The sequence below is a fragment of the Micrasema longulum genome, unplaced genomic scaffold (genome assembly GCF_059751315.1).
Source record: "Micrasema longulum isolate JH-2025_06_02 unplaced genomic scaffold, ASM5975131v1 h1tg000541l, whole genome shotgun sequence".
In the NCBI taxonomy this organism is placed as follows: Eukaryota; Metazoa; Arthropoda; class Insecta; order Trichoptera; family Brachycentridae; genus Micrasema; species Micrasema longulum.
The window spans coordinates 674,320-694,276 of record NW_028277737.1 but is presented as its reverse complement, the minus strand read 5'-3'; the positions used below and the strand labels follow the sequence as shown (position 1 = coordinate 694,276).

General features: G+C 31.1%; 1 protein-coding gene across 6 annotated transcripts in view; it reads left to right on the top strand.

Annotated features, from left to right (window-relative positions):
- The window catches only part of LOC148280779 (uncharacterized), a 164,711-nt gene that overhangs the window by 116,485 nt on the left and 28,269 nt on the right, over positions 1 to 19,957 (top strand). For all 6 annotated transcript variants that reach the window (XR_015822513.1, XR_015822512.1, XM_088227814.1 and 3 more), the window contains exon 3: positions 11,593 to 11,745. Coding sequence is in view for 4 of the 6 variants with exons in the window: in XM_088227814.1 (XP_088083940.1) it covers positions 11,593 to 11,745 (153 nt within the window). In the remaining 2 variants the exon portion in view is untranslated. The remainder of the gene's footprint in view (positions 1 to 11,592; positions 11,746 to 19,957) is intronic.

Sequence of the window (19,957 nt, the reverse complement as noted above, 5' to 3'; positions counted from 1 at the left end):
AATTTGTGTAAATAGCATAAATTAGAAACAGTGCGTCTATTTTCAAGGGTTAAAAATACATTTTGTTTGGCAGATTGGCTGTAAGTACAAAGCGTTTTATTGTTTTTATAATCTAGGTATTTTAAAATTTTTCGTTGAACTTTTTCAATTTTTTATGAAATATAAAACCAAAAAAATAATTATTAAATAACCATCTCACGTCCACCTCTTTAGGAAAATAACTTGCAACGTCGGGTATGCTAGGAAAATGCACTAACCAGTACACCTCGAGGCAGACTACCCTTTTCAGGATTTTTACCAGACAGTAACCATCGAGCCGAAAACATTCTACTCAAATTCTGGTTATATTTAACGCGCAAAACTGTCTTTTTCTCCCTGCCCAAATATGAGAAATTAGTAAAAGAACCATAAAAATCTCAAGATCGTCCATTCAAAATATTCTATTTAATCGTAATTTCGCAAACTTGCGTATCAGAAGTCCGAAATTTGAATAATGCACTAACACAACTTGATTCCCGTTTTTAAGCACCGTATTTATAATATATATTATGGATAAATCATAAGAGCGCAAATCTCAATTTGTATCAATCTTAATAAATACAAAAATGTTTTATTTTGTTAAGATTCGCCTATTGTAACGGTCTTTTTACATTTTGAATTAAAATAATAAAATTGACGAAAAAAAAAATGCTTAAAATGGCGTTGCGTAACATATTTCTTTATATAGGCATAATTTATGAGCGCCTCAATTCCCTCCAAAATTTGTGAGTCTGTCATAAAACTCTAAACGACGCGAACGCGACGTAACGTTTACAATTCAGGAGTATAAGTCGCTGGGGCCAAAAGCTTCAGAAAAAATATTCCTAAAAACGGTTTCACTGCAACGCTGCTGAAAAAATGTTTCCATGAATTATTTCAGGAGCGCGCTAAGGGGACCGGATATTAAAGTTCATTCCAGGAAAATAGTATCCTCTTTCCTAAAATGAACTGTTTCCACCTTAGTTCTTTTGTAAGTTAAGATGTCTTTAAGACTTTTTACGATATTTAAAAAAATATAAAAGTAAATCCAATTTTTACGGTACTGTGATATTATCATTTTGTATAAATAAGCCAGCATATAGTAGCACCTGGGTCTCAATTATGAACGCTATCTTCATCTGTACATATCGATACGGTATACTTAACTTCTGTACTATCTACCTCGGTATATTCTACCTATTTGTCATCTCGACATCATATGATCGAAATCAACCAATTAATGACCCCAAGATTTAGTTCGCGTTCCTTACTTCATTACCATTTAAAATAGTTCTCATTTATATTTTAAGTAGGTTTCTGTGATAAAAGGTGCCCACTTGAAAGCGATCATAAACTCCAATAAATCCCAATTCAAGCAAAAAATGCTCGCTTAAACGTGGTTTTTATATGACTTTTGACAATTACCAAGACAGTATACTTAACGATTGTCTGTATTTATCTACTGAGCTATTACAAGGGCGGATTTTGATACTTACACCCAGAAAGATAGTAAAACAGAGGGAAAAAATATAATAACTAAATTATTTTTTTACAGTGGTAACATTTTACGGCTAGATGCTCTTGTATGTTAATAGAGCAGCATCTAGCCAGTCTAGCCACTGCATCTAGCCGCTCGTTTTCAAAACTAACAATTATGTCGGAATTTAATTCGACTTTAATATTTACTCATTTCTATTTTATTTTTTAATAGACTTTTAAGAAAAAAAGTGCCAATCTCGGAACGATTAAAAATTTAAATAAATTGTTTTTAAAGGAAAAATTGTTAGGTGAAACAACATTTTTGTTACTGTTAATGCGTAGTTAAACGTATCGAGGGGTTCTAGACCCGTCGGTACAAACCGATGTACTTGAATCAAAACTTGATGGTGGAAGGGAGGGAGGTCGATATTGTATCTTCGTAATCGGTCGGGAGAATTTTATCTTCAACTATGACGTCATACTAAAACTATGTCATTTTAGTGCGCAGATATGTGTATCGCGAGGTACGCTTCCCCTTGTTTTATCTCGATGTACCTACCCAAAACTTAAAGGGGAGGGGGTCGTTAGTGTATCTTCGTAATCACCCGAGAGAATTTGTCTTCAACTATACCGTCATAGTGTAGGTATAACGTCCTTATCCACCTTGTCCATCGTAATCGAGACCCTGGTGCAAGATGTATATACTATACATTATTATATTTGCAGCTACATAGCGCATGGACGGTTGGGATTCTAGTTCCTCGTCTTCAATAACAAATAACATATAGGAGCTAGATTACAGCACATTTTGCAGCTACAGACCGCATGGAAAGTAAGAGTAAGAAATCAAGCCCCTATTTACATTATTATTTGATAATGAAGTTTAGAGTTTTAATGATATTTTAAAAAACAAAAAAAAGTCATTTATAAAAATAGGATAAGTAGGTATTTGAAAGTTTATAACATTTACCTATTTAAGCTAAATCGTCTTGCAGCTACAAAGTGCATGGATGAGTGGAGTTCTAGCAGCTTAAAATTATATCAATAAAGTTACAAAAATAAACATTAAACAGAATATTAAATTTGTCGAGTGTTCATGATAACAATAAGAAACTAAACAAATGAAGCACCGTTTCAACACCATGGCTAACAAAATACAGACAAACATCCGAACGATTGCTTTTGTATGTAGGTAGTTACTGCCGCACATGTGGCTAACAGACCTCTTGCTTATTCCTAAAAGATGGTAGATGCCCATGTGTAGTTACCGAGGGCAGGGATTTTACCTATTTTTTCAATGACTTTATGTCCATTTTGGTATGTATTATTTCGTTTTATTACGAGTATGCAAAATTGCCGCTGAATTATTATTTTATTTATATTAGACAAATGTGTATGAGAGTGATTTTAGGATTTATGTATTATTTAGTATTTTATTATAAAGTAAGTTTTCAATATAAATTATATTTAACCCTCTTATTACCACCTTTGTTTTTTAGGTGGAAGAATATTTCTTTATTTTATCGTTTAAGTGCATTTTTTTTGTTTTTTAAATATTTAAAATGTATTTTATTAGAAATAATAATATCGTCGGTATACTGATCAACACTCCTAACAGACAAAAAAAGAGAAAACAAGTTAGAAATGCAGTTATATGTCGTTTTTCGAGCTTTGTCAACTAACAAACTTCTATAAATTCTCCGAGGTTTAGTTTCAAAGTTAACTTTTATAAAAACCTGCTTAAAGCACTTTTTTATGTTTTTTGGTGAAAACTATTAATTATTTCTGCCAGGTTTCTTTTTTATGAAATCTTTTTTAATATATTTTTTTATTGTCCCAATTAAAATAAAATTTTTTTTTTTAAATATAAGATAAATAAATAATTTTATATTTCGAAATATAGACGGTAATTGACTTACCCTTCAGAAAGCTGTAGTGTAATATTAAAATTAACGTATGTATATTTTAAATGTTTTTATTAGAACTTGGAAAGTCGTTCATGGTTGTGGATTAGTATTATCAAGAAAGTGTCACTCAAAATAAATGTTATCATTATTTCTTGCGTTCATATTCTCATACACAAAATACTATCACTTTGTGTTCAAATATTAATATAAAACACATCTTAGTTATACGGTCGGTGTACTACCCCATAAACCAACATTTCAGGTTATAAAATTCTATCACCACGTTGATAACGACCAGCGCGTGTTTAAGCGCAATATCAATAATATACAAAATATTGTTACGCTCCATGCATGCAAGCAACGGTAATTTTGTCTTTTAGTATAAAATAATATGTTGTAGCAGAGCAATGTTGTGTATGCAATTATCAAAATAAAATATGGCTTTTTATCAATTAAAGAAAAAAATTTATATTCCTAAACACGTTAATTTGCCGTCACCAGGCCCAAGTGACTAAGGTGAGAAGAGTACATTCTATTGTCTTCCCCTTCGGGTTATTATCTGCATTTGAAATTAGAATGTACTTTCCTCACCTTAAGTTTTGTCTCATACGGGTATAAGAAGACTAAAGGAACGGTAGCGGCCATTTTCGGTGAAAAATGTTTCTGAGCGGAAGTGATATGGTTATCCCTCTAAAACTACTGCGGATGCCTCCTGAGAGCCTAAACCATGTATGCCTTCACAGCTGACTGTTTGTTGACAGCGACGGACGCGAATCTAACTTAAGAGGATACACAGGAGCTAGCAGCTAACAGAAAGTCCTGAAAACTGTTATTGGACACCATGTTATGCTTCAACAAGGTGCGGACATGGAATGATTATGATGATGATAATGAACAATGGATTAGTATTATTATAAAAACGTCAAAGGTTTAACGAAAAATGTTTCTCAGCATTACTGTTTAACTCAATATCTATCTTGATATATTTTCTCGAATGTAGATATTTTCTTCGTGTACATAATATTAACAGGAGTCTGTGCAACCTACATGAAGTCATTCAACTTATGACCTAGTTTTAAAAAGGTCACTTGCTGCGCCTGATTTAATGCAACGAGCGTAGTATTGAAATATCCTTAAATTTTGCATAAAATAAGCAAGCTACTATCCATCGTAGTGGTACAATTTAAAACTCGTACATAACTGATTTACACCGGTTGCGTAATTATAAATAGCTTTTAAAACGGACAAATCTTTTATTTCAAAGATTCACGCATGTAAAAAAACAACTTGGCCGGTTGCACTGATAAATTTTAACCTAAAAAAATACAGTTTGTTAAACGATTGTTAAGTTTTCGTCAAAAAAGACAAACTGGTTGCGTGATAGATGTAAATGAAACAACCCATTTTTATGAAAACGCAACCATTATTTAACATTGAAGAATTTTTAACGTAACTTACTAACTTTTAAATGCATGTAGTGTTTAATTTAATCCGTATCCAGACAGACAAACAACAGAGCTCTGTGTGAAAAAAAAAAATAACAGTAATATTCTCAATTTACAAGCTTATTTATAGAGTTATATCCTTGGTATTCTCCATATTACCTTCTTAAGCAGGTTTTCCACTTTTTTTTAAATATCTGTCAATGTTTTAATTTTATTTTATTCAAATAAACGGCAGTTAATACTTTTGGACACTTACCTTTTACATATTACGTAAAAAATGCATTATCAAAAATACATACAGACGAGTAGAGTTAAGTTACAAGTAAAATATAGCATTCAAAAATAAATTAATAATAACAGTTCAACCAAGAGTTAATAAGAATTATTTTAAAAGTTTGAAAAGATATATAAGATCCAGAATAAAAAAACATATTAATAAAGCAATTAATGACACCATAGGACGGGACAAAATACTTTTCTGCTTTTGATTTGCATAGTTCAAACTATGCTAAATACTCACCTTTTCCACGGCTCAACATGTTAGCGAACAAACATAGATTTATTTAATTTATCTTTTTACAAATTAAAATCATTACTTTTTAATCACTTCTTTTCTAAATTATAAAAGTATACTAAGTATTATACTTGTTTTACTGTTTATACTATGATAATCACTTCTGTTACTTCAATACTTTTTATATTTAAACTCTTTATTTATTGTTAATTTGCTGCATATCTTTTTTTATAATTTCTTATTTAATTTTCCTTTATTATTTCTTTATTTTCTGCTGATTTCATTTTATTTTATTTTATGTTTCTAAATTTTCTATACTTGTGTACAGTGTTTTGTTTCATTATAATTGTTTTTCAATATTATTATATACTTAGTCAAATGCGTAAGCCGTCGAAATAAATAAATAAAATAAAATAAATAAATAAATAAAACAAATTTAAATAATATTAAATGTAAAAAAAAACAATGTTATCTAGTACTACTAAGTACTAGTCTCCCCCACTCGTGAAATACAGATAAGAGGATGAACGCCTTGTAGGTACTAAACTTTACATGGAATGAATCAACGATGTCTTTGTACTTATTGGCCATTTTTACCGCATGAAGTCGAACTATTATTGCCACAGTATTGTTAGGTTTGTTATTTAAATTACATTAAAATTTATTCTTTGTAAAATTTGCGGGGACGATTCCCGACAAAAGGGTGTTTTCACACTAAAATATTTCATCGTCGATCGTCTTACCTTCATGTAACAAAAAATGACCGAGATACGTTACGATTGGTGTACCAATACAGTGCCTTATGCACTATTAGATCCGGAAAAGAAATTATGGTGGTGATGAAAATTGCAGCGGTTGATAAACTTCCTAGAGGGTTAAATCCAGTACTTGCTTAGTCAAAATATTGTTCGTATTATAATATATTGTGCTGTTAACATGTACTCATTTTTCCAGTATATAATTAAATAATAAGTAAAAAATTACCTTGAGCCATAATCATGAAAGCGTGTATCCATAGAATTAGAATAGTCTAGAAACCGCATACGCGTATCAAACTGAATCTGACTGAACTACTCACAAATGAGTAATTTTATGTTTTGGCCATTAGGTATTCTGTGCACGTCGCTTAGTACGCAACTGCCGATTTAAATTTAATTATGCCGTGTTGTGTCGTTCGCAAGTATCAAAATACTGCTTCGATTAAAAGGTAATACGGCAGAATCACATTTCATGTGTAAGAAGTGAATTCACAAATAATATTATCTAAGAATTCGATTATTTTACCATCTGTCAGATTGTTTAGTAAAATTACGTGGAAATATAAAAATACATTTAAAAATACGTCATGTCATTTTCGAAAAGTTGTTTTTGTATTGAAAACATAATTTTTTTTATATTTTTTTTATTATATTGAAAACATATTATACATAATTATATACAATATTCCCAAGGAGTTTAATATCATATATAATATCCATTGTTTTTTTATCAATTCATTCATTTTCAAATAAACTCAATAGTGATGTTTAATAATATATAAATATAGAAGTATTAGTACTTTTCGATAATCGAAACAAAAAAATATTTAAAAATCTGTTTATAAATTAAATATTGGACCATATAAATGTGTTATTTTATTTTTATTTTTTCCATCAAAATTAATTAGTTAATTGAATTACAAAATGATTAAAGAAATACATTTAAATTTAAGATACATGATCTTAACTTTGCTCCACCATGTATTATTAAATAACTTATTAACGTATAATTTTTTACTGTGTATTTTATAAATCGGTGGTATGTCATAATATTTTTACACGTTTGGATTTTAGTATAGAAGAGACCCGATTGAGCACGGAATTTTCTAAAAAGTCGGGATATAAAAAAACTATTTTTTTTTAAAAATGAATTGAACAACGTAAAAACTAAACCATTCAAATGTTAAAGAACTTTAATTTTAATTTACGAAATGAATGGGTTTTAGATTAAGTAAATCATTAATTCAAAGCTTTACTGTTTCATCCAGGATAAGAAAAAAAAATTCAGAAATTATTATTCAAAACTTTTTAATTTTATTTGTTGTACTTGATTTTACATTTAAGTCCTTACGATTTAAATTCAAGGATAAAACATCATTTCAAAAAACTTCCCTAAATTCATAAACATATTTAACAAACAATTTTTTTGAACAATGCCAGTCGACACAAGAGTCTTTTAACTCTATGCTTTATTAAAATCTTTCCGAGCAATTTACTTTGAAACTAAGATAATTTATTTTAGCAAGCTTCGAAATTCCAAATTTGAAATTTGAAACAAAATACTGAAGCTATATAAATTGATCAAGTCTATCCTTAACCGTTTTTGAAGCCCAGATAAATAGCATAGTACATTAATGGTGCGAAACTATCTCAAACGCAAATAAAAATTCTTAGATTATTATACTTACGCTTTAAGTGCCTTTCAGAAGTTGTGTAGTGTTTTTAGGAAAAAAAATAATTCTCTTCTTTTAGTATCAAAATCCGAAGATAAACACATTATTTTAGGCAGAATACTGTTGATAAAACTTCGAGAAGTAATGTTTTATTACTTTGTTGTTTACTCGTATGAATATTTCGTGCTTTGATGAGGAATTTTTTTATGAACAAAACAAGTAAAATATTATAATTTCAAGTGGTTTAGAACAAATCTTTTGATTATTATCAGTAAAATACGTTGTCGATGATCATGTCAGTCACGACTCACTCACGACAAAACTCGGTCACTAGTGAAAAGCTTTTCATCTCCACTGAGTTTCATAACAGGATCACGAACGCGTGCTAAATAATTAATTGAAACTGACATGACACTAGAAAATCCCCACTGGATTTTCATCTCTAATTATCGTCACACAATTACTCTCTTCATTTCATTATTCCACCCAGTTCACAAAGCACGTTTGGTATTGTTCAAATCAACGTCAACGAAGTGTTCTTAAAAATTTGAATTGTTTTCATATCCGTCGCCATTGTTCCACAATGCGCTACAATCAAAAGAGTAAATCTGAAATCCAGTATAACTTTCAATTTATCTCAAATGTGCAGATAGATGTGCCTCTACAGAAGCGATTAATTATTTAAATACGATATCTCAACACTGATAAGGAAATCAGTAGGGAATATGAAAATCTACGTAGGGTCTGAACAGAAGATATTTAAAGGCTGATCTCTTATTAGCTGAGATGCTCACTTTTCGCGTCACATAATTGTTAAAAGAAGTTGGAGAACATTTATGAGAAGAAAATATGGAAGTCTAGGTATTTACAGGGCTTATGGCCTATCATAAGCTGGTTTAAGTAGCCACTTTACACAATGTGTAACATTTATCATTGTACCTATGTTTAAATATCCATATTTCTTGATATCTTGTACGTGTTGATTCTTTTATTTTTAATTGTTGATTTTAATTTTTAAAAATTTAAATCAGCACGTGGAAGAATTACCCATTTATTTTATTCGGTAAACAAACAGTATGCACAGAAATATAAAAAATTTCTTTGTTTATTAGTGTAGGACACTCATGCATATACCAAAAAAATTCTTTACATTTAAGACAATATTTTTTATTATGTTATATATAACAAAAAATAAATAATAAAAGAAATGTAAATTTCAAACAAAGTGAATGTTTTACAGTGTGTCAAGTGGCCACTTAAACCAGCCAATGACAAGTCATAAGCCTTGTAAATGCCTAGACTTCCGTATTCCTTTCTGATAAATAATGTTATCATACTTTGTTTTAATATGTTGATCTTAATTACTCTGATTAACAAATCAATTGAATAAATCCGTAGCATGTGATGACAAAATAAATTTTCTGACTTAAATTATAAATTTTAAGTCAAAATAAATTTATAATTATGGAATAACTTTGTATGTGCCCTTGAGGTATTATATTTCGAAAATGGAGCTATGTAAGTGGTCCACAATAATAGTAGTAATCAAATTATTATGAAAATAAAACTTTGTTATTAGTGTTACACAATTTTATTATTTTACAAGAACACAACTGTAGTTTCGGGAGAGCACTCCTCTCATCGACGGGTGATATAAAACTAATATAGTAAACACAGAATATTGTTCACAATGTCATAGAATTTAAACAAAAAATAAACAAATTAATCAGTGAAACTTAGGGCAGGGGGGGTTTTTCCCCTTTATCTAAGGCGTTATCATATGAATGGATAGTTATCTAAAGTACAGATACGAAAACATGGTCAATGAAGGACAGGACATTAAGTAGAATTTATTTCTTAACATTTGTGTGATTATTAATTAGGTTGTTCTCAGAATTTAAATTTTTGTGAATTTCTATTATTTCTAAATTATTTATATTACTGCCTTTGTTATTTACTTGGTGCAGGAGTTTAAGGGTGTGTTCTTGTAAAAGAATCAAATTGTGTAACACTAATAACATAGTTTTATTTTCATAATAATTTATAATGAAGTGTTACGAAGTGAATGCCGATTTAATTAAAATTATAGTAGTAATTCCCCAGGGAGTGAAATTTCGTCCTTGATGTGATCATAAATCATTTTGCACTATCACGTAAAACTTTTTTAGAACTGTTAATAAATAAATAAATAACTTGATGAATCTTGCTCGTTAAAATTATAACATTAAATTACCTGGTGATTACGCACAAACTTATTACGTTGTTAAGTTGATCACTATCGCTTTAAGTATAATGAAATATTAGGGTATGTTACCCTCAACTGAAGTTAAGTGACATTAGCTTTCCCTAGGGAGTAAATTACGACTGTATTTTGAGGCATGCAGTTAGATATGTAATGCACGACACATCTATGTTTAGCCATGTAAATTTGCGTAGGTTTTGTTATTTACCCATTTAGGCGTGCCGGAGCTTTTATGAACAGTGTTTACTTAGAAAAACAATGGTCATGTGAATTTTACTATTTATATTAAAAAAGGTCAAATACGCTACATTTGCTCAGCGTATACAAAGAAAAACACTATTTCCCACCAAATACAAGATAAGCTCCGGAACCTATATTGATAGAACACAAGTCGGGTGATTAGTGCCGCATCTAGTGTCTACGTAAATATCAATGCCATCAAGAATATTTTTTATAATTTTTCAAAATATTTCAATTTTGGTGGACATTTTCAACAAATTGTAAATAACTCACTGTTACAAAATGGAAATCAAGTTAGGGTAGAGTGGGGTTCGAACTTGCGACCTCTGATCCGTGAGTGGCCACAACCCAATTCAATTCAATTATTCAATTATTATGGGTCGGTGCGAAATATGCTAATGTTTTAAATTTTTATTTAAAGCCCAAGACGGGGATTAAATAGCGGCTCGTTGATGCTGGGTACTTTATGTATTTAAACTGTCCCATATCCCGCCTTATATATTTTAAATTTTATAATTTAAACCGACGTGCGTTCAGCTTAAAGTATTTTTCTAAACTGATAATTAAATTAATGTATTTTTAGAATTATTGCATAAAGCTACGTCGCGCCGTAGGCCAAGACATATAATATAAATTTATATGGAGACAGGCGGCTCCAACATAGTGAAATATTCCCATAGTTTGATTTTGTGCCCAAGGTAAATGTATTCGTCAACAGCACCGATAGTTTTACTTCCGGTACATATGTTGATTTCAATTGTTTACCGTTTATTGACTTATATATGTATTCTAAATAAGTATTTTTCTAACTTCTTCTAATTTTAAGATTACTTATACGCAAAAATGTACTCCTGTTCTCCATTGCAATAAATGTATGTATTATTATGTATCCTCATATATTTTCTACTAATATGTAATGATTATTTTTTTTCTTTCTCTTCTTTATTCATTTTTTTTGCTCCTTTCTTTGTGTAAAATGCATTTTTGTCTTCATATTTAAAAATGCACTTCTGTTCTTTCTACTTTTATACTAATATGTAAAGATGATATTTTTGATCTTTTTCTTCTAAAAATCATTTATATATTTTTTGCTACTTCTTTGTAAAATACATGTCTGTCTTTATTTGTACATATGTATGTAAAACATGTAAAAGCCTAAAAGGCGTTTAAATAAATAAATATGTTACTAGGTATTGGACTCGAAATCTTGGTTTTGTCCATATTCATTTCCAGACCGATCTTTCTAGAGTAAAACAAACAGCATGGAATCAAGTGAACCAAAAATGTATTTGACTTTTTTGTTGTTTTCTTTTCAGACTATGAGTCCCGCGGCGTCAAGAAGTTCGGGGATCGGTGCGACATAACGAAGGAGTGCGGCTTCCCGGGGTCCGTGTGTGACCCCGGGAAGCGCTCATGTCAGTGCACACCGGATCTGCCCGTCACCAACCACCTGGACAAGTGCGGCAAAGGTCAGTGACAGGCAAAATACACACGGGTCGTTTCACGGTCAGACGTACACACGTGTTTTAGGTAAAAAAGCAGACCGTCAAAAGTCAGTGATGCAGACGAAATGTAGGTACGAACAATCCATTCAAATCTTATTTTAACAGACAAATAAGATATCAAAACTAAACAACATCACTAAAAATAACAAGATTTGTAATGAATTTTTAAAGAAGAATCTCGCGCAATCAAATAAATTCGATTCCGTAATACGAAACTAAACCAAATTTTACTAAATCTTAACCCATTTTATCATTTCTTCGGAGTTGTTGTTGCTAATTATAACAAACTGCGATCAGAAATAGTCTCTAAGTATAGGTAATCTGAATTAATTTGAAAATTAACCAAATACGGTCGATTCGAATAGATCAAGTCAATGAAGGAATCGTGTGTTAGAAATACCACATTTTAAAACGAAACAAGCAGAGATACATGAATATTTTATAGGCTCAATTTTTTTAAATTCTTTTTTACTTATAATATTTCATTGGTCCCAAACTTTCAAAAATTTCCTTCTTTAAAAAAACACGCACTATCCTGGATTCAAACTAAAGGTATTAACTTTTTTTTTCTATGAGATATTTTGTTGTCCTTAAATGATAAGGAATATTTTTTTTATTTTATATATCCTTTTTTAATTACTTTAAAATAAAAAAAATACCTTATAATCTTTTCAAGAATATTTTTTTTTCTCTTTCTTATATTACACAAAAATATTATACCTGTATATTTGTTATGGGAGCAAAAATTCATCAACATTTCTTGTATACCCACAAACAGGCCATGCCTTTGTGGGAATTTATGTTTACTATTTTTACTGTAATACGTAATGTCATTGCTATGTAATTATCCTTTATTTTTTGTATACTCTGTTTTACCTCTTGTGTTTATTGTAAAAAAAAAAACAAAAAAATAAAAAATGAAAAAAAAAAACTTTATAATCCTCTGCTTTGTGTGTGTAACAGCAATATTGCATATAAATTATTCTAGTGTGCCTACTAACACAAACGGAAGTTGTATTTTTACTTAGTTCACCGACAGGCACTAACACTTAAACATGGGGTTGATAAACGTTCGAAGGCACTGTATAGTTTAATATATAGGTATGTACCTAAATATGTTCACTAAACTCACCCATATTAATAAATCACTGGCAGCAAATTAATGTCACTCACCCACCTTCAACTCTACGACCCTCTTTTCACCCTTTCAGGGCTAGAGTTAATCAATATAATGCAACTAAAAAAACATAAAAGAAGCATGTAGGTATAACTTTAAACAGCCTATATTAAAACCGTTTTCAAAAATTTATATTAGTTTATTTTTTAAACCGGTGCTTCGTATTTTTTTTTAAGAGTCTTTATTCAATAAAATACACATGTTACAACAATATTAATACATTATAAAAATAACAACGTAAAGCATTAAAACACATTTGTCCCGATGAACTATCAAACAATAATGATGTTATAACTTATATGTACATTTAAGTTACTAATTAAAAATACTTGGTTCACTTTCACTTATTTGTTCGACCAATTGGCGCTCTCATCCTCTAATGTGGATCTTTAGACTGGTTCAATGGAATTCAGTCTCATTACAGTGAAATTCCATCAAGAATTGTCAATAAATAATTTAAATCAAATATTAAATAACAGTTAATCATCGGGTGCTTAGCCATTAGTTTTTGTTAAGATTTAAATAAATAAATAAAACAAATAAATAAAAATATATTTGTGGTGTAGTGGTCAAGAAGCTTGACTCACACATGGAAGGTTCCGGGTTTGATTCCCGGAGAGAACGCAAAAATTAAATATGATTTTTCTCAAGCCTGGGTGTTCTGTGATGTAATTCACCTCTGTGATTGGGCCTTCTGGCCTGTTGTGGTGCAAAAAATAATGCTATTCAGTATCATTGAATGGTGTGTGCCTGTAGTGTAGCACTGACTTAAAATAAGCTTTGGTGTTTATTTTGGATTTTCTAAGCACTGAAATAGTTTGTAACAAAACTGTAACATGATAATTTAAAGGGTTAAGCGTCACATCGCGGCAGTCGTTCGTTTGTGTAAGCGTTAGACCTGTTTCACAAGTATCGTCCAATTCCACATGCCAAATTAAAATTAGGGTGGATTGACATTTTATTATATTATTTTGTAAATATTTGAAATTTATTCAGCGGCTTCTCTAAGGTAAAAATCATGCAAAATGAAATCCAGTGGAGATTAGCCAGCCTCGTGGTCTACTGGTTAGTGCGTTTGCCTAGCATTATATAATTAGAAATACTTTTTTATTGTTACATAAAAATGAATATTCGAATTTTTTACCCAAATTTTTTAATTTTGGGGCTATTTTCAACGAGTTGTAAATAACTCACTATAAAAAAATGGGAATTAAGTTAGGGTATAGTGGGATTCGAACCTCGGACTTTGGATCCGTGAATCCGCAATACTAGCCTCGTTACAAAAATTTAATAAACTGAATATCAATCTGCCCTGTGTTATTTTAATAAAAACATTAATTAATGAGAAGATATAAAAATGCTGTCACAAAAACACCGATAATAATGTGTGTAGATATTTTTTAATGAAATAATGATACACAACCTTTAATTTTACACTTACCTGAAAAGAGATAATGGCCACTTAGAAAGAATCAAATTTTTCATACGAGTCTACAGCAGACTACATAAAAATTTGGTGTTTAAGACTACATTCATGGGGTTTTGAATCAAATTTCCGACTGTTTTAAATAAATATCTACTCAAAATTATATTGGTTTAAGATTTGCAAAAACTACTGATCAAACAAATAAAATATTTACTATCATTAACGTTACTACGCTACTCTTCTCTGTGCGTGCAGTTCTGTGTGTGAAATATATCCAGGATCCTGGACGAATGCTTTCGACTCGAAGGAGTGAAGAATCCTGAATAAGGAAATAAAATGGAGTAGGGAATATTCCGTATCTTAGTGTAGTGGTTGACGCGTTTGCCTACCATACTTTAAGTCCCGGGTTTGATTCTTGGGAAAGTCGATATGAAACATTGATTAAAAATGTGATTCTACACTGCAATACTTGTTTGTTTTCTAATTTTGTTTTATATTATTTATTAAAAAAACAGAAGCATTGAGCTATAGCAGCTGCGGGTTGATAGTTGGCATTTGGATCCCCTTAATGCAATATATCGTGCTCCTGAACTGGGTCCTGAATCGTAGGGCTGATCGCCTTGCCCTCATGTAACAGATGATTGATATACGCTGCATTTAGTGTAGTAATGCAGTGCCCTACACACCCTCGAGTGCGGAGAGATGATAAATTCCATGTCATTGGCAGTTATTTAGACCTAAATTTGTTGCTGTTGCTCAGGGAAAACATTTTTGAGAACGGAATATGGAAGTTTAGGCATGTACAGGGCTTATGACGCGTCATCGACTGATTTAAGTGGCCACTTTAAACACTGTGTAACATTTACCATTCTGCCTATGTTAGAACATTCACATTTCCTTAACTCTTCCATCTGTTGACTTTTGTGAAGTAAATGACTTTTTTTTTAAATACCATATAATCTTTTACAGAATATTTTATTTTCTCGTTCTTATGTTACACAAAAATATTATAACTGTTTATTATATGGGAGCGAAAATTCATAAACATTTCTTGTATACCCACAAAAAGGCCATGCCGTTGTGGGAATTTTTGTTTACTATTTTTACTATTAATATGTAATCATTGCTATGTAATTATCCTTTATTTTTTTAATACTCTGTTTAATCTCTTATGTATATTGTAAAAGAAAACAAAAATTAATAAATAAAAAAAATTTTTTTCAAAAAAGAGCTGAAACCTTTATGATGTAGGTGAGATTCATCCGGCTGAACCAATTCAGGTAAATTGGAAGTAGGTACTAGGCAACGCGCAACGCCTGAAAATAATTTTCCATTTTTTATACTTCTTCTTTTACCAGTTAGTTAATTCCACAATTTTATTTTAATTCACTTCACAAGAGTCAACTAATGGGAAAGTTGAGGAAATTTGGATGTTCAAACATAGGCAGAATGGTGAATGTTACACCGTGTGTAAAGCGATGCATGAACTATGTAAGACTGAGACATGCGTTATCGACAGAATCAAGAAAGGGGTGCTGCGTTGGTTTGGACATGTAGAGCGAATGGACAGCGAAAGAACGGCTATAAGGATCTACCATGCGAATGTTGATAGATGCAGAAAATGAAGAAGACCGAGAAAGACATGGCACGATCAAGTCCATCAAACACTTGAAGATGGACATGTCGAGAGTAGGAATAATCGGCGTGCGTGCATGAGAAGATGTATGAATGTAGAGGAAGCGAGGTCTGTATGCAAAGACAGAGTGATATGGAGTTCTATCCTCTCTCCCTACTCCTGTGGGTAAATGACGTGGTGGTTTGTTGTTGTTGTGTAAAGTGGCCACTTAAACCAGCCAATGACAGGTCATAAGCCCGGTAAATTCCTAGACTTCCATATTCCCAACAGTAGGCAACTGAAATGGCTCAAAATTAGACAGCGGTGAGACTATCACTCCCTCTCACTTCTATTCAATGTACTTCATAGTCCTAACGCTCCTATATACCTGCGTGAAAAATTTCAACGCTTATCAGTTCATGGTTTACCTCTTCGTTCTAATTCTCAAGGCACTCTCTTAATACCCATCCACAATTCCTCTTTCTTCTCTAACTCATATAGTGTCCATGCGGCTCGACTGTGGAATCATCTCCCATCCACCATCAAAGATGTTACTACATTATCTCTGTTTAAACCACGTCTGAAGAAACATCTCCTTTCTCTTCCTTAATCTCTCCTCCTTTCCTTTTTCCTCTTTCCTTTTTTTTCCTTTTTCGCATTGAGTAATCGTTTTGATTTAAGGTAATCTATAAACAAATACGTTTATTTCTATTTTTATATATTTTTAGCTTTTTAATCTTTTTTTTCTATCGAATATGTTCTGTAACTTGAGTTATAAAAATAAAACTTTTATTTTATTGGTTGGTTGGAAAAATTGCCATTTGGCAATAAGCCCGCCAATGTACAAATAACATTATGTACAAAAGGTTAAATAAATAAACTCCCTTTTCGAAAGTGTTTTCCCTCTCTTTTTAACAAATTTAGTATTCTTTTTTTTTTTAGAACGAACGACGTGTATTAATTTATTATGTACGATCACACGTAGAAATAAACACACCGTAATCGTAAAATTTACTCTTTTGCGACTGTCGTATAAGCGACATGATAGGGTTGTCGCCTTGTAGTATTTTGTATATTATACTGTTGATGACATAAACGTACGTTGTCGCCTAGTTGTGTAATACGGCATAACCAAACAAGTGCGTTATATGTACGAGTATAGATGTGGAAACTAAACATGGCATGTCAAACATAAGGCCCGCATATATTTTGTCGTACTAGTAAAAATCTTTTAAAAACTCTTGATTTATAGAATCGACTTGTTATCCCTGAAATATAATTTACTCATCTATCCCCAGATTTAAAAAAAAATCACAAGGACATAGCAATTAATTCCGTTTTAATTTAAAAATTTATAGAACCAGCATGATACCGAATACATTGAAGCTCGCAAAATAATCTTATAATCTTAATTTACAACTGTAGAAAACGTACAGATGCGAAAAGTGCGAGGTATACAATAATAAAAATAATATATTTCAATATTACCTAATACAATAATCAAAAATATGTATAAAATAAAATAAAATGTTTAAAAGAAAGATACATATAATAAAATTATACGTCTCATCATTAAAGTACAAACACAGGATTTAGAGATCGTGCTTTTGCCGTTGTTAGCCCCTCTGCACTTACGAATCATCAACAGCCCAATCAGTTCAGGATCCCGACTAAAATCTCATTTCTTTAGATTATCATACCCTCAATTTTAAACCAGAAAATATAAAATGTCACTTTAGTTTAGTTAGAATGTAAGTTTAAGTATACAAGTGTAAAGCGCCCTTGAGGTGATTTTTCACAAAAATGGCGCTATATAAATCCGCCAAATATTATTATTGTTATTATTAAACATATATTTCAACAGGAGTTTTAGTCCCAACACTTATGTATGGAAGTGAAACATGGAACTGGTAGAGGAAGGATGAAAGCCGAGTGAACGCGGTTGAAATGCGATCTCTTAGACGAATGTGTGGGAAATCAATGTATGACCGGGTTACGAATGATGAAATCAGGCGAGAGTGTAAATCTGAGTCAAGTATAATTGATAAGATTAAGAAAGGGTCTCTGAGATGGTTTGGTCACGTAGAACGAATGGACGACGAAAGAATGGTAAAACAAGCATATATGGCAAAAATGAACGGCAACGTGAGACGAGGACGACCAAGGAAAACGCGGCATGATCAGATAAACCAAAATCTTTAGTCTGGTCATGTCAAAAGCAGACAGAACCGAAGGGCATCTATGACAAGATGTATGAATGTGGAAGAAGCTAGGAATGTATGCCAGGATAGACGTGTGTGGCGGTCCATTCTCTCTGCCTACCCCTACAGTGAAATGGCGTGATGGTTGTAGTAGTAGTAGTATTTCAACAGAGATGGAACTCTAGGCGTTTACAGGGCATATGACCTGTAATTGGCTGGTCTATGTGGCTACTTTACACGTTGTCACCATTCTGCCTAAGTTTTGGCATGAATATCATTTGCCTACAAAGATTTCCATACACTTAAAGCATTGTTCGTTTATTTTTATTTTAAATGTTTTTTGAAAAATAAGTACGGGGATAATAAACAAAATTTAAATTTACGCAGCTTTAAGAAATCATTTTTCCATTATAATTTAACCACGTTTCTTTCATCCTTATCGCGAATACAATGATTTAATGCACCTGCCCCTAAGGATTTTAATGGTTCCTTGCGACCGTATGAAACTATTATCCTGAAATTCAGACCACGTTATACATTTCTCATAACTTGTGTGAATTAACAGATGGTCACGAGTCGATTCCATTAAACCCTGCGTTAATAAGGAAAACCGTAAGTTAGCACAGCGAGACTTACAATGTTTACTATTATAACCTAAAACTTCGGCGTTGCCAAGAGATCCAACCAACTAATTTGTTTGTGTTGTAATTACAAACTACAAATATTGATTCTATCGTATTTTGAGAAATGTATTAAAAGCGATCAACAGAATTAGGGGTTTAAGATGTATCGTAGACAGTTCTAAAAATTGTCTCAATTTCGTTTTGGACAATGAAAATGAATTATTTTAAGTAAAAACTCTTTATTCTGTTTAATTTACTTATTACTTACTCACATATAAAAACAAAACAACATGTTTGCAAAACATTGCGAATACTTTGACATTTTTGTAATATTTTTTATGTTCAGATAGTTGTCCAAACAAATTAAAAATAACTGGTAATTCCTTAATAAATACATAATTATTTACAATAATAATTTCTAAAAAAATGTTATTAATTCAGACTCTTTCTGGTGAGACTCTAGCTAGCCTAGCTACTTATACGGATGGTTTTTTTAGCCATCAAACAGACATTTTTAACCATTGACATCGCTATCCCACAAAATGATGCGATAGACCCTGCAATTGTTACCCCTTTGGACAACTCTGCTTTTCAAAAGGTGACTTTTTAATATTTTGGTTATGTTCTCTCTCTTTTAAATTTCAAATAAAAAAGTTTTTTTTAATAACATAAAGGTGATTACTTTTTTTTTTAGTTTCAGCACATTTTTTTCAACCAATTTTGTATTTTAATGTCCCATTTAAGATATACTAGTGTCCTATTATGGGAAGGTGTTTGTGAATAAGCATATTTGTTACTTAAAGATTGAATTTTTAAAAAACACGTTTACTTTTTTTTTTTCCTTTTAGGAGAAAAGTAAAAAATTTAATCAAAAATGTCCTATTCATAGGTTCTCTCCCCCACGTATAAATCGTGATGTAACGTTGAACTGATTAAATCAGCATACCCACCCACACACGGGCTATGCTTATATATCCTGTTTTTGTATGCTTATATACTGTCAATCTATGTATTTACTTTTTTTTAAATTATTATATTTTTCGTACAAGATATTTGATAAGAACTGGTTTTCGTATATTCAAACGAATTATGGTTTCCCGCTAAGTTATTATTTCAATACAGCAACATTTTTAT